At 42.5% G+C, this 16,101-nt stretch overlaps 1 protein-coding gene across 2 annotated transcripts in view; it reads right to left on the bottom strand.

The window, feature by feature from the left end:
• Positions 1-16,101, bottom strand: part of ntrk3b (neurotrophic tyrosine kinase, receptor, type 3b) — a 147,257-nt gene that overhangs the window by 100,466 nt on the left and 30,690 nt on the right. For both annotated transcript variants that reach the window (XM_061814754.1, XM_061814753.1), the window contains exons 7-8: positions 15,759-15,814; positions 12,670-12,772 (exon numbers count right to left, since the gene is read on the bottom strand). In XM_061814754.1, the coding sequence (XP_061670738.1) occupies positions 12,670-12,772; positions 15,759-15,814 (159 nt within the window). The remainder of the gene's footprint in view (positions 1-12,669; positions 12,773-15,758; positions 15,815-16,101) is intronic.

The following is a 16,101-nucleotide window of genomic DNA, read 5'->3' as shown; positions in this document are numbered from 1 at the left end:
CAGAATATTTGTTGCTCAGCAAAACAGCAAAAGGCTGCAACCTTTGGGGTCCAAAGAGATACTCGTAAATGCTTTCTAACTTTTAGATTAAGTGTTGACATTTTTTTTGTGGATTTGGCTATTTTTAAAAATGTATTTAGTGATTTTTTTAATTAAATTGTTTTAAAGGTATTTTATTATAAAAACGTTACCAATGTGTTTCTCTTTTAATATTTTTTTGAAAATACTTTCTTTTTAATTTTTAAAAAAATTTTAAAAGCATGTATTTTTCATATCAATGCATTAAGCAAAATTTTACTTTGCCCTCATTGATGAAATATGACACTTTTTTAAAATCCATGTATTTTAATTTCAAATTGTTTCATGTTATTCAAATGATTAATTTTTAACTTTAGATCTAGAAAATGATTGACCTTTTAATTTGCCTCTTTATTCAAGTTATTATTTTCAATGTATTCAATGATTTAAAAGTTATAGTAGTTCTATTAAATTGGATGTTTTTTAGTCTTGCTCCATTTTTTTAATACTTAAAAACTGTGTAAAGTTATGTTTTTGTATTTAGTAACATTTTACTTTGCCCATATTTCTCAAAAGCAGCTTGAAAGCCTTTGAGGAGAACAGAGCAGTAGAACACACCGCCATTGTTGCTATCATGCCTCGGTCTGCGGTCTCAAAAACACAGAGGCAGCATTGTAGTTAACAGTAATGGCCGGTCCACTGAGTCCACTGCGAGCAAAGCCTCCGCAGTGCCGTCAAAAAGTAACAACTATCTAACGAGCGAAAGCCTATTCCAGTTAAAAGACCGCCGACCCCTCAAGGTCATCTGTTGTGGTCTAGTGACACAGCAAAAACTTCGGCAACAGTCTCTAGAAGTAATACTACTTCTCAATGAACTTCGATATAGACAAACGTGATGAGTGGCTGTGACCTCGTCCTTACATGCTAAACATCCTGGTGGCCTTAATGTTTCATCGCCGCGTGGCTTTTGTGCGATTTTTAATTATCCTAGTTGAACAGTGTTTTTGAAAATATACATGTATAAAACAGGAAAGAGACAAAAGGTAAGTCGGTCGCTTTGTCAGTCCTTCCATCCGTCTGACGGTCCAGTACAATGCTGTGTCAGGTCACCAGCTACGTATAGATACTGATCCAGCTGATTTCTGAACTACAGAAAAATTTCAGATGGCCCAAAAGCACATTATTGGTTTCATACCAAAATACTTTTAACACCAAAACAACCTGACTGACACAGGATATTGTGATGATTCAAAGACAAAATGCAAATAGCACCTGCTTGTATGGAGAAAGGGTCTCAGTTCAGGGTAAGCCTTTTGTCGAAAGCCAGGGTCACCAATTAAAAAGCCTTTATGTTGGACCCTTTTGCGGTAAGTATGTTGGTTTGCTAGGTAGGCCTGGAAGGTCAATAAGGTAGGTCGGTAGATACAGTAGATAGAGCAGGAGATAAGATAATTTACATACTGTAGGTACTGTAGCTTTTGTAGGTAGGTACAGTGAGTAAATTTGGTAGATAATGTAGTGAGGTATGTTGGTTCAGTAGGTAGTCATGTACTACGTACCATTAAGGTAGGTTGCTAGATCATGTAGCAAATACGGCATTGAAGGTAGGTATGTTCTGTAGGTAGGTATATTGGTAGGTATGTAATGGTTTTGTAGGTGTGCTAGATTGATAATATATGGTAGGTAGGTTGGTAGGAAAAACGGTAGGTAAGAAAGCAGGCAAGTGGGCAGATTGGGTATTAAAGCAGAAGAAGTAATTAAGGGAGGTACTGTGTGTAAGCAAGATGGGAAGATAGTGTAAGTATGTAAGGTAAATACTGTTGATACACTAGGTGTGGGCAGTACGGTACATGTGTCAGTTCAGTAACCTTTGTCAGTAGATACTGTCGTAGGTTACATAGTTACAGTAGGTAGGGGAGGTACGTATGATGGTGCAGTAAGTAGATAAGTAAGTTTAGTATGTAAAGTAAGATATGTAGATATTTTAGTAGGTAAGCCAAGTTGGTACAGTAAGTTGCACGGCAGGTAAGGCCAATTCTTAAGAACTTCACATCCTCCCTTTTTCCCCACTTATCTTTTACAGATCCTCGAGACAGATGACTTGTTCTTGTTCTCCACAGGAACAATTATGCAGTAGTTAGATGACAGCATGCGATAGTTGTGTGCGAGGACTTATTACTGCTTAAAAGCTTGCGACACACGCACGTCCTATCAACTCCAATCTGCTTCATTCATCTAATTTTTTTCTTTTTTTTAGTCGACTTTGTTCCTCTGTGTCCCACCGTGCACTTTTCAACCCACGCTTCGTCTCGCTATTATTATTGCATCTCATCTCTCCTGCGCCGCGCTCACTAATGGAGTTACAGCGCACCAAGGATAAAACAATTAAAAAGAAAATTCATTTGAATGAATGAAAGTTCAGGGACAGCGTCGGCAGCCGCAGCGAATTGTCCCACGTGGCTGCCTGTGCCGTGCCCCCCCAGCCCCACCTCCTTTACAGAGGCCTTGTCCCACCTCATTAACCCAAGTGTTAACCTGTGAAAAGGCGCATTAGCATGCAGCACTGCAAAACAGAGGGAGGAAAACCTCTGATAGCTTGTTGGAGACCACTACACTACTTTTATCCTGGTTATAATGTGTGAGTTTTAGACACACCACACATAAAAACTTGAAAACAAAATACCCCGCAAAACCAGTTTCACCGACGGACATGAAATTTCATGGCCATGACGATCATAACCTAGAAACAGCAAGAAAAGGTCGCAAGGACCCATGTCCAAAATTGGAAAAAAAGACCTTTTGTTTTGAATCAGCCATTTTTTGGCCAAAGCCCAGGACTTGACCTTCGATTAATTCTTTTTGCACAGATTGGAACTATCTGGCCCAAATAACAAATAGACAAATACTGGAGGGTATCATTGATGGTCTTCTCGTCAGTTTTCAAGTCAGTAGCCTTCCCAATATTGAGCCCAACTGAGAGAATTTAACCAAACTGCAGCAATTTAATGACACTTAGGGAAGCCTGTGCAGGTGCTTTGAGTTTAGTTTTTGAATTTCTGATTTTGTGGGTTTTATTAGCTGGAAGGCTAAATTATGTAGAAATAAACAAATACTTGAAATTGTGGGCCTTGAATCTATAATCTACGAAGGTTTACCTCTTTTGAATGGAATAATATTTTTTTTTGGAAAGGGTTTGTATTATGTTTCACCCTGTTACAATAACAAATTTTTTTATGATATATTTTTCCACAAACTATCACAATATTATGAGACAACGACCACTACATATAATTAACCACAAGAAAACACAAATTCAAGGCACACGCAGGCACAGACACGTTGGTAAGTGTTCAATAATATGATTGCTCCTTGGCAGTAATTCATGATAACTGCCATATCACACTGCAGAAATAAATAACTGAAAAAAAAATGTCAATCAAAAAAAGGTTACACTGTACTTGTTCAGGCGAAAGCACACGAGCAATACTATCATATGATGAATGTGTGAATGTGTCATTTGCCACATTTCAGGAAGGAAATAAAGAGAACATAATAATAATTCATAGTCAAAAGTCCAAGGCAGATTTACCCTCGGCAGGCACATGCGCAATGTTGGTGTATTGTAATTCATGCGATTGCTCCTCTCACCAGTTATGCATTAAGACCGACACAGTACACAGTAGACGTAAACACAATAGTATGCAATATAAACATGTATAGTATAGAGTATTTTTTGTCAAACAAAGTGCGTGTTGAAAGGTCTACCGTGCAAGTGCATGCGTGTTCATTATCGGACTAAATGTTGTCTCTCTGAATAGCAAAGTAAACATGTTTTTCTTTTAAGCGCCTCCCTCGAGGATCCCGCCAAATGGCTCTAGAAGACTGAAAAGAAAATCTTCTTCTTTTTCCTGACTTCCATATGTCGCTGCACTGGCGCACATTTTTTAAAAGCAACTATATTAAGCCATTGAGGAGCTCGCTTGAACTATTGATGGCGATATCTTAAAAGGGGTGACGCTCGCAAAGTGCATTGGTTGTTGCCACTTTACTCGCCTTTTAACTGGGGACTTGCATTACAGACACAGTGACCACTTAGCTATTAGTCGAGCTACCACTGATGTCTCGCAGTGATGGGTCGACACCCAAAAAAAACCCCTGCAAAAAATAGCCACCGGACCTCCCTGCCCGTGCCGGGGAAGGGAGTGGGGCACGCAAAGGAGGTTCATGAAACTTTAACAGTCTCAATAAATCATCATCACATACAGTAAAACTGTGCTATTTGTGGGTGTTTGAGACCAAGCTTGGAGGGGCAATTCACAAGTAATGAACACCCTCCCACAAAAAATGTCCAGAATTGTCTAGACTGGAATGTGAATGTAAATACACTCCCAACTATGATCAGTATCATTTCAGACTCATCCTATGACATTGGCCTTAAATAAGTGGCTTACATATGATTTCTCCAGCACTCTGATTGAGTGGTTACAGTGACTGCCCCGCAGTTCTACAGTTAACGGTTCAACTCTCAGCTATGGCCTTCCTCCAGTGTGCTGTTTACGCTCTCCCCATGTTTGTGTGGATTTTCTTTGGCTACTGTGGCTTCCTCCCACTTTCCACAGACATGCAAGACAGCTTCCTTGACATTTCTAAATCGTCCATACATTATGAATGTGAGCAGGAATGCTTAAAGTATTTGCCTCTATACAGAAAGGTCTTTGCAATTGACTAGCATCCACTACAGGTTATAAACCTCCTGTCACTCTAAAAGTCAACTGGGATATAGGCAACAGTTTAAATGCAACCCTATTAAGGAAAAGGAGGTATAGAAAATGGACCGATTGATGATGATTTGGTGTTAAAATGACACACATGAAATGTGAGGAGGTTGGCATGTATGTCATTGCTTCTCAAACTGTAATAATACCTAATACAACTCTTTCATATCGACTATTTTATTACATTTTCAGTCATACATAGATACTTTCATTTCTTAAATATATATATACTGTATGGACTGAACTTAATCTCAAATATTCTCTGAAAAACATTCATGGATATCAACAATATTTCTGTGCTCTTCTTGAAAAACCCAAAAATGCCACAATATGCTGCCAAACCACTGGCTCAGAGGAAATTTTTGAGTGGTATTTTTAAAAACTGGAATCATTGCACTTACGCTGCATTCAAATCCATGGTTCAAATGATCTGCAAGGTATTCATACGTAAGCGTAATGTTGTAAAATGAAGTGACATTAATGCATTTTGTTATATTACGAGTTTGCGGTATATTCAGGGTGCAATCGATATAGGTCATTACAAACAATTGAGCAATTACTAGAAGATATTCCCTAAATCCCCATTTACCGTCCAATTTCTCTGGACCATTACCAGTAGATCAACTGTTAACTTTTACCACTGTCTATGGTGATCCGGTACTTCATCAACTTGAGAAGTATATCACCCTGCTTGCTCCAAGGAGCCACGCCTGCCTGTCATTTGTCTATGGGGATCTTCTGTCATGCCCCTGCTACAGAAAGTAGCTCTAGGGACATGGAATGTCACCTCTTTGGCAGGGAAGGAGCCCGAGTTGGTGCGTGAGGTTGAGAAGTTCCGACTAGATATAGTCGGACTCGCCTCTACGCAGCAATTGGGCTCTGGCACCACTCCTCTTGAGAGGGGTTGGACTCTTTTCCACTCTGGAGTTGCCCACAGGGAGAGACGCCGAGCAGGTGTGGGTATAATTATTGCCCCCCAACTCTGGGCCTGTACGTTGGGGTTTACCCCAGTGGATGAGAGGGTAGCCTCCCTCCACCTGCATGGAGGGGGACGGGTGCTGACTGTTGTTTGTACTTATGCACCAAGCTGCAGTGCAGAGTACCCACCCTTTTTGGAGTCCTTTGAGAGATTGCTGGAAAGTGCCCCCTCTGGCAACTCCATCATTCTGCTGGGGGAATTCAATGGCCATGTGGGAAATGACAGTGAGACCTGGAAGTGCGTGATTGGGAAGAACGGCCCCCTGATTAGAGTGGTGGTGTTCTGTTAATGGACTTCTGTGCTCATCACGGATTGTCCATAACAAACACAATGTTCAGACATAAGGGTGTTCACATGTCTACTTGGCACCAGGACACCCGAGGTCGCAGTTCTATGATCAACTTAGTGGTCGTGTCATCAGACTTGCGACCGCATGTCTTGGACACTCGGGTGACGAGAGGGAGCGGAGGCGTCACCTGATCACAACCTGGTGGTGAGTTGACTCTGATGGTGGGGGAAGATGCCAGTCCGACATGGCAGGCCCAAACGTATTGTGAGGGTCTGCGGGGAACGCCTGGCAGATTCCCCTATCAGAACTACCACCTCTGAAAGAACTTTGCTCACGTCACAGAGGCGGCGGGGGACATTGAATCCGAGTGGACGATGTTCCACGCCTCCATTGCTGAGGTGGCTGACCGGAGTTGTGGCCGAAAGATGGTCGGTGCCTGTCGTGGCAGCAACCCACAAACACGTTGGTCGACACCAAAGGGATGCTGTCAAGCTGAAGAAGGAGTCCTATCGGGCATTTCTGGCCTGTGGGACTCCCGAGGCACCTAATAGGTATTGGCTGGCCAAGTGGAATGTGGCTTCGGTGGTCGCTGAGGCAAAAAGCCGGGCATGGGAGGAGTTCGGTGAGGCCATGGAGAACGACTTCAGGATGGATTCGAGGAAATGCTGGGCCACCGTCTGGCGTTTCAGGAGGGGGAAGCAGTATATCGTCAACACTGTGTAAAGTGGGGATGGGGCACTGCTGACCTCAACTCGGGATGTTGTGAGTCTGTGGGGAGAATACTTTGAAGACCTCCTCAATTCCACCAATATGCCTTCCCACAAGGAACCTGAGTCTAGGTGCTCTGAGGTGGAATCTTCTATCTCTGGGGTTGAGGTCACCGAGGTGGTTAAAAAGCTCCTTGGTTGCAGGGCCCCGACAGTGGATGAGATTCGCCCAGAGTTCCTAAAGGCTCTGGATGTTGTGGGGCTGTCCTGGTTGACACGCCTCTGCAACATCTCATGGACATCAGTGACAGCGCCTCTGAATTGGCAGACTAGGGTGGTGGTCCCCCTTTTCAAGAAGGGTGACCGGAGGGTGTGCTCCAACTATAGAGGGATCACACTCTTCAGCCTCCCTGGTAAGGTATACTCAGGGGTACTGGAGAGGAGGGTCCGTCGAGAAGTCGAGTCTCGGATTCAGGATGAGCAATGTGGTTTTCGTCCTGGTCGTGGAACAGCGGACCAGCTCTACACCCTCAGCAGTATCCTCGAGGGTACATGAGAGTTTGCCTAACCAGTCTACATGTGTTTTGTGGACTTGGAGAAGGCATTCGGCTGTGTCTCTCGGGGAGTCCTGTGGGGGGTTCATCGGGAGTATGGGGTACCGAATCCCCTGATGCGAGCTGTTCGGTCCCTGTATGACCGCTGTCAGATTTTGGTCCGCATTGCCGGCAATAAGTCGGACTCGTTTCAGGTAAGAGTTGGACTCCGCCAAGGCTGGCCTTTGTCACTGATTTTGTTCATAACTTTTTTGGACAAAATTTCTAGGCGTAGAATCAGCACCTCCAAATCTGAGACTATGGTCCTCAGTTGGAAAAGGGTGGCGTGCCCTCTGCATGTTGGGGATGAGATCTTTCCCCAAGCGGAGGAGTTCAAGTATCTTGAGGTCTTAATCACGAGTGAGGGAAGAATTGAGCGGGAGAGGGAATTGAGAGGAGCCAGATGAGATGGCTGGGGCATCTGATTCGGATGCCTCCTGGACGCCTCCCCAGTGAGGTGTTCCGGGCATGTCCCACCGGAAAGAGACCCCGAGGATGACCCAGGACACGCTGGAGAGACTATGTCTCTCGGCTGGCTTGGGAACGCCTCGGGATCCTTCCGGAAGAGCTGGAAGAAGTGGCTGGGGATTGGGAAGTCTGGGTATCCCTGCTGAAGCTACTTCACCCGCGACCCGACCCGGAAAAGCAGTAGATAATGGTTGGATGGATGGAGAAACTACTGGACAAAGCAGCACATCTAAATGTGGGCTCATGATTTGTCAAGCAGGAGGCTGCACAAACAATTTTTAAAATTTAAAAGGTGACTAAGCTGGATAATTGCATGCATTCGATGAGTGAATGATTATAATTGTTCCAAGATAGTCACTAGAGGAACTGTATACGCATGTCAGTTCAGGTCTCATTGCCCGGCAGCAGAGCTCACGCTGGCCAGCCGGGGCCAAGAGAGGCAGTGATGCATTAAATGTGTGTGAGTGTGTGCATGTGTGCGTGTGAGTGTGTGTATATACGCGTGCGAGTTGATCATCCCTGGGCTTGGTTCAGGTAATGTAGTGGAGAGGAGGGTAAGCCGTCCTGACACACACGTCTGGATCACAGAGGTTAGCTGAAGGCTATCATCCGTGTAAGTGCGACCATGTATGCCTTATGCATGTGTATGAGTGTGTGTCTCTGTATTTGTCAATGTATGTCAGCCTACGTATTCCTTGTATACAAAGATGGCTTCATTCGATTAAATGAACACAATGTACAAATATATATAAATATATTCACAACAGAAAAATAAGAATATATAAGTTGGCAGTGGTATTGGAGTCGATTACACAGCCCCACAGCACTCTGTAGCATAGTATCTGTCTGAAAGACAAACTGGAACATGGACAAAAAGCAGAAATATGGGGGAAAAGAGAACAAAGATTTGGTTTCAGTGAGTTAGCTTGGAAGTGAGCAGTCCTCTTCAGTCATTGACTTCCTCTCGACACGCTGCCACAGCCTTTTTTTGCCTCCATAATTTAAACTCTGTAGTGAAAACAGGCCAAAAATAGCGGCGGTATCATCTGCTCCGAATGTTAACATCCCACAGCTGCCAGCGGCCATTGTGAAGCTGGGCCGGCAGAATTACCCAGAATGTAGCAAAATGTGGCACTCAACACCTGCCATTTTGTACTGCTTATGACTTACAGATATTTTTTATTTCCAAAACTATGCACATAATGATGTAAAAATATGATTCATTTGCTCACTCTGATTTAGAATGAATCAGTAATCATTTTTCATGTTAGCCGAAATCTTATAATTGAACTACATTTTTGTCTCCAAAAACGATTGGTTAGCACATATGCATCATAGTTCTGAGGACCCGGGTTAAAAATCCGGCCTCGCATGTGTGGAGTTTGCATGTCCTCCTCGTACCTGCGTGGGGTTTCTCTGTGTACTCCGGTTTCATCCTACATCCAAAAAGCATGCATGGATGGTTAAGTGAAGACTCTTAAGTGTCATAGGTGTGAATGTGCAGGTATAGTATCGCAATACAAAGAGAGGAAAGGGCTGGGGAAATAAAGGCATGAGTTTGGATATTTGATATGCTGGCATTATTGAATGAAAAAAAAAAATAGGGAAATGTGCCAAGACCTTTTTGGCAAACATTTGCTACCATCTATGAGGATAATGAAAATGAAACAAGGGGAGACATTTTAGTTGGAAAATGATCCATAACATAATGCCAATAATTCTCTCAATTGGTTAAATAATAATAATAATGATAATAATATATAATAATAAATGTATGTTTTTGTTGTGAAAGTTCATTTGCAACATCCAACAAGGTATCTTTGATCAGCTATTACATCTATGACATTGTGCACCGTTCCGCTGAAATTTAAATTGCAAACGTGAGCAAAACTAGTTGCCGATGGTCGAGCACTTATGAAAACAAGTTCCAGAAGCCTGCGTAGCGTGTGACACTTCAGCCCTACATTTCTAGATGTGCTGTCAACTTTTTTTTCAGTTACATTTCGAGAGTAGAGGCATTTGTGTGTGACACGTTGAACAAAGGGAAGTTATCAACTATGGGTTTTACACGGTTTACTTTTCATGCAACACTGAATATTTAGGAAGCTAGTGCCTTTTACGACACCATATCTTTGTTTCAAGCCTAGTTTGCCCACTTGACCCTTCAGCTCACCACCTCTTTCACATTTTGATGATGTAGCTTGCCACAACAGTTTACGAGGTAGCTCGTCAGACGTTAATGCAGATGTTGCTAGTAGCTAGAAGAAGGAATAAGGAAACAAATTACTGTCATGTAGTGATTAAGAAATGTTTTAGTCTTTCTCATAATTCTTCCTTAACATTTTAATTCATTTCCTGTCCACCCAGTAGCATGCTACGCATGCCTTAGCACGCCAGCTCCTCTGCTGTGACGCCTCATTAGCCTTCAGGACTCATCCTTGATTGGAGCCAGTTCTGGGCCAATGTGATAATTGCCACCTCCTAAATAATTACAGCCCCAGAGTTTCTTAGCAAGGTAAGTAATGAACTAATTCCGCAAAGTAGTTCATTATGGGTAGCACATGGCTAATGCTACTTCACGACACATGAATGCGTACTGAAAGGAACCACTTTGCCCGGAGGTGACATTTTTTGCATGGATGTATTGCATGTTGTTAAAACAGTTTCAAGAAGGAATATGCAAATTAGCAATTTTAGCAGGTCGTCTAGAAAGCAAGCTAGTGAGCGAACACACCCATTTAAACTTCTTATAACAGCTGATGTTGTAAGTCCAAGGCTGCCACGCTTATTAGAATAACAGCTAGGAAGCAACCCTCACGGACAGTAATGATGATGGTGGCTATTGTTTGCGGTAGCTAGCACATCTAGTGAAACGTAAATACAAGCAGAGTCCCCAGACTAGCTGTGCTAAAAGCCTGTGTCATAGTCATCAGCAAAGCAGCTAGCTAGCAAGTACTGTAAGATTTAACGAAATGACCATCCATCCATCCACCCATCCATTTTCTTTGCCGCTTATCCTCATAAGGGTCATGGGGAGTGCTGGAGCCTATCCCAGCTGTCAACGGGCAGGAGGTGGAGTACACCCTGAATTGGTTGCCAGCCAATCGCAGAGCACTTGGAGACAGACAACAGTCACACTCAAAATCACACCTAGAGGCAATTTAGAATGTCCAATTAATGTTGCATGTTTTTGGGATATGGGAGGAAACCGGAGTACCCAGAGGAAACCCACGCAGGCTGGGAGAGAACATGCAAACTCCACACAGGCGGGTCCGGGATTGAACCCAGGACCTCAGAACTGTGAGGCCAACACTTTACCAGCTGAGCCACCATTTTCCAAGGCTCACAAGGGTTACGGGAGTGCTTGAGCCTATCCCAGCTAACTTTGGGTAAAAGGCATACTACTCCCTGAACTGATTTCTAATCAGTTGCAGGGCACATCACAATATACCAAATAAAACAAAGACGTTTGTTATATGTAGGTTAGGTCAAGGGTTGGGTTTTAAGGCCTTCTATGAAGGATTAATATTAGTATTAGAATGGGTTAGGGTCAGTGGAAGACATTGACGCCACATTTAAGTCACATACTCCTTTTCCCATCTGGAAGCAGCAAGGTGTGTTCTACAGGGATACAACAGCCAATCATAGTGCAGCAGCACATGTCCTGGAGTCAGTCATAATGCAGCAGGGCATGTCCTGCCTGGGAACTACGTGGGTATCCTAATAATGTGGCACTATTCATTTCTAACTAGATAATTCATCCAAAAATTGATGGCAGCAAGCCCTTTGATGCTTGCTTTCTTCATAACAAATGACCGTAGCTGCTGCTATTTCAAGCAGAAATGTTGCCTTTTTTTGGCTTGCTGAATACTACAGTAACTAGCAATCGAGGACTTTTGAGATAGTTAACACTGATTGGTACACTGATTGTGATGCAAGAGCTCCAGCTTTCACAATGATTGTAGCATAGCATTCAATGCTAGTTTACCAGCTTGTACTTAAAAACAGAAAAATCAGAAAAATCAACCAACCAACTGGTGGAACTAATGAAATGATAATTAGCTCAGGAGAAGAGTCGTCAACCTTTAGGTAGAAACAGTATCATTACTCTCTGCATGACTTGAACAATAGTTGTATCGGTATTACCGCACTAATGGGTACCTTATATTGTTAATAACTATGTACTTACTGTATGTTTTTTTGCATTCCATTTCCCAAGCCACTTATTCTCAAAAGGGTTGCAGGAGCCCTGGAGCCTATCCCAGCTAACTCCGGCCGAAAGATGAACTGCACCCTAACTGGTCACCAGTCAGTCACAGACATAAAAACACCATCACTGAGCAGGCGTGTTTGTCCTAAATGTACATGTTGTGATACAGGCATGTTTGCTGGAGTATTATAATGGCTCCAACTACCAGAGACAATTTCATTTTATCTTTATGTCATTTGGCCCATCAAGATGATTCTGATTCTGACAAAGCCAAGTGGCAAACAAACCTGCAGTGTTGAATGGATGCACAGATCGGTTTGGAATGTTACTCGAATATCCAATGAGGTTGTCAATATCAAGTATGGGGTACTTCTGTTGGGTCACTGCATCTGCCACATACACAGGTCAGTGTAAGTGGACAGCTTGGTGTTGAAGTGCTGCCTTCACCCAAGAAAACACAATCTATTGTTTTACTGTCTTTACGGGTGCTCAAGAGTAGCTTTATCATCAGAATAAAGATTTTCACATTGGAACATGCCACAGTAGTGTGTATAAGTGGGGGTAGGGGTGTCATTTGCATGAGACAGGACTCACCGCTCAAAACATGCTAATTGTGAATGCATGACTAACCTTTCATGCCGAACTTGGAGCGTCGTCCGTATTTGTTGATGAGCACAAAAAGGACGAGGAGAAGGACGCAAGCGAATCCCGCCAGGCCTACCGCGATAGAGACCTGCACCAAAGGGAGGCAGATGCATTCATGTTACATTATTGTCAATATAGTACAGTTCTGTATATTCGGTTGATGTTCAAAATCGTCAGGTCGGAGATGAACAGCATACAAAATCAACAAATCAAAAATATTGTAAAAAAAACACAGCTACAGCGCCTCGGTTGTCCATGTGACGGGTGATGTTTCACAGTCAAATGAACTCAGTGGAACCAACTAAAGAAGGTAATAGTGACAACTGCAGATGTGGAGGGAAGTAAAAACACACCCAAAAGAAAATGTAAAACGCTGAAGAACGGTATATTATTAATGCCACTTGTTCTTTTTACCACTTTGTTGATTGAAAATTGCTGTTAATCGCTGCGGCGAATCAGACTCTGCTGGGACGAATGGCCGCCTTTCACAAACGAGTCCAGTACATACAATAACAATTATAAGCAATCGTTCAGCATGTAACATTTTTCCAAAGAAGTAAATATTGTGTGACTTGCAGCTTTGGTTAAAGTAGCCATATAGTGTACTCAAGAGAGGCTACGGTTACCTGACATGACTCAAGTGATTATAAAAAAGCCATCCTCCCAAAAAAATTTATGAATAAGAGTTAAAAAGTAGACAGTGAAAAAAACGACACACCTTGAATAAATGGTGATTATGATTTTTAAATCACAGCATGAACATCAATAAAATCAAAATGGATGGATGTGTAAATTCTGACATTGCTCTGTGTGTGTACAGTTACAGCGAGATTGGCAAGCAGCATAAGAGAGGCATGTTTTGCAGATACTTGTAATAGAATAGGGCTAATGTGGGATAATATGCACTGCCCAAAAACAGAAAAAATCATCTGCAATTTAACGCAAGGTTTTTTATCAAGCTAGAAATGGGCTGAAATATCCACGTTTGGGCAGACAGTGCCAGACATACTGCAAGACATGAAAAGTGTTGTTTTTCTTTGTCCAAATGTAAATACGAGTCATGTACCGTTGCTTTCAGTGGTAACACAATTTTCCCAACATGGGCGACAAGTAGGCAGATTGATTAGCTAGTGTTAATATCTCAACTGAGGAAGCCCAACAGAAGCTATTGTGTGAGGACTGTAACTTCTTTGTATCGCTTCATTCGTGAACTAGAATTAAATGTCACTAGCGCTTAAATTGAAGTCATAGTCTGAACAGATACAGTGAAGAAAAGTATTTGAACACCCTGCTATATTGCAAGTTCTCCCACTTAGAAATCATAGAGGGGTCTGAAAATTTTATCGTAAGTGCATGTCCACTGTGAGAGAGGTAATCTAAAAAGAAATTCCAGAAATCACAATGCATGATTTTTTAACTATTTATTTGTGTGATACAGCTGCAAATAAGTATTTGAACACCTGAGAAAACCAATGTTACTATTTGGTACAGTAGCCTTTGTTTGCAATTACAGAGGTCAAATGTTTCCTATAGTTGTTCACCAGGTTTGCACCCACTGCAGGAGGGATTTTGGCCCACTCCTCCACATAGATTTTCTCTAGATCAGACAGGTTTCTGGGCTGTTGCTCAGAAACACAGAGTTTCAGCTCCCTGCAAAGATTTTCTATTGGATTTAGGTCTGGTGACTTGCTAAGCCACTCCTTCGTTTTCCTGGCTGTGTGCTTCAGGTCATTGTCATGTTGAAAGACCCAGCCATGACCCATCTTCAGTGCTCTCAGTGAGGGAAAGTGGTTGTTCCCCAAATTCTCACAATACCCGGCCGCGGTCATCTCTCCTTAATACAGTGCAGTCATCCTGTCCCATGAGCAGAAAAACACCCCCAAAGGATGATGCTACCACCCCCATCCGTGACAGTTGGGATGGCATTCTTGGGATGGAACTCCTCATTCGTCCTCTTCCAAACATGGTTAGTGGAATTATCACCAAAAATTTCCATTTTGGTCTCATCTGATCACAAAACTTGACTCCATGACTCCGCTGTATTACCTAAATGGTCATTGGCCAACTTAAGACGGGCCTTGACATGTACTGGTTTAAGGTGGGGAACCTTCCGTGCCATGCATGATTTCAAATCATCTTAGTGTATTACCAACAGTCACCTTGGAAACGGTGGTCCCAGCTCTTTTCAGGTCATTGACCAAGTCGTGTCGTTTAGTCCTGGGCTGATTCATCACCTTTCTAAGGATCACTGACACCGCACAAGGTGATATCTTGCATGGGGCTTCACTCCGATTGAGATAGACCGTCATGTTTAGGCTCTTCCATTTTCTTATGATTGCTCCAACAGTGGACCTTTTTTGACCAAGCTGCTTGGCATTTGCTTCGTAGCCCTTTCCAGCCGTGTGGAGTTTTGTCTCTGGTGTCTTTGGACAGCTCTTTGGTCTTGGCCATGTAACAAGTTTGAGTCTTACTAATTGTATGGGGTGGACAGGTGTCTTTATGCAGCTAACGACCTCACATGGGTGCATCTGATTCAGGACAATTCATGGAGTGGAGGTGGACATTTAAAGGCGGAATAACAGGCCTTTGAGGATCACAATTCTAGCTGATAGACAGGTGTTCAAATACGTATTTGCAGCTGTATCACACAAATAAATCGTTAAAAAAATCATACATTGTGATTTCTGGATTTTTCTTTTTTGATTATCTCTCTCACAGTGGACATCCACCTACGATGAAAATTTCAGACCCCTCCATGATTTCTAAGTGGGAGAAATTGCAATATAGCAAGGTGTTCAAATACTTATTTTTTTCACTCTAGGTTACACATGAAAATAGTTGATAAATAAGCAATAGTTGATAAATATAAGTTGCTAACAGCATTAGGTCATTGTGCCAGAGTAAAAGAACCATTTCTTCTGAATATGAATACTCGGGTACAAGTAAAAAATATGCAGGAATAAAACTATCTGTCATAATAAAAAATCTTTTTTAGCGCATTAGTTGCCACCTCTGGTGACTTCTCAGCACAATTTACAAAAATCGCTTGTGGGGGTGGGGAAACCAAAACTCACCCCGAATGTGTCTTCGTCTGGGCGGCCAGAATCTGAGTCTGTTGGCGCAGAAGGAACTGCAAAATATAAACATAAGAAGAAGTAGTGAGAATGGAGTTTGAGGTGAGAATAGATGGCAGCATGCAGGGAGCTACAGAAAAAAAAACAGCACAAAAAAGACAAATACAAGCAGAAAGAAGCGCTGCAAAATCAGATTTTTTGTTTTGCATTTATACAACAAAAGGACACCGCACGGTTTTTATCACATCTGCACTAGTTATGCACATCTAACTTTGCTTCCTTCATTTCTTTTACACCCTTTTATCTTCTCTCTACTAACAAGTTCAGCGTAAGAATGAACTTG

The sequence above is a fragment of the Syngnathoides biaculeatus genome, chromosome 3 (assembly GCF_019802595.1).
Source record: "Syngnathoides biaculeatus isolate LvHL_M chromosome 3, ASM1980259v1, whole genome shotgun sequence".
Classification (NCBI taxonomy): domain Eukaryota; kingdom Metazoa; phylum Chordata; class Actinopteri; order Syngnathiformes; family Syngnathidae; genus Syngnathoides; species Syngnathoides biaculeatus.
Note: the sequence above shows the minus strand (reverse complement) of the source record. Positions and strands in the feature narration are given on the sequence as shown.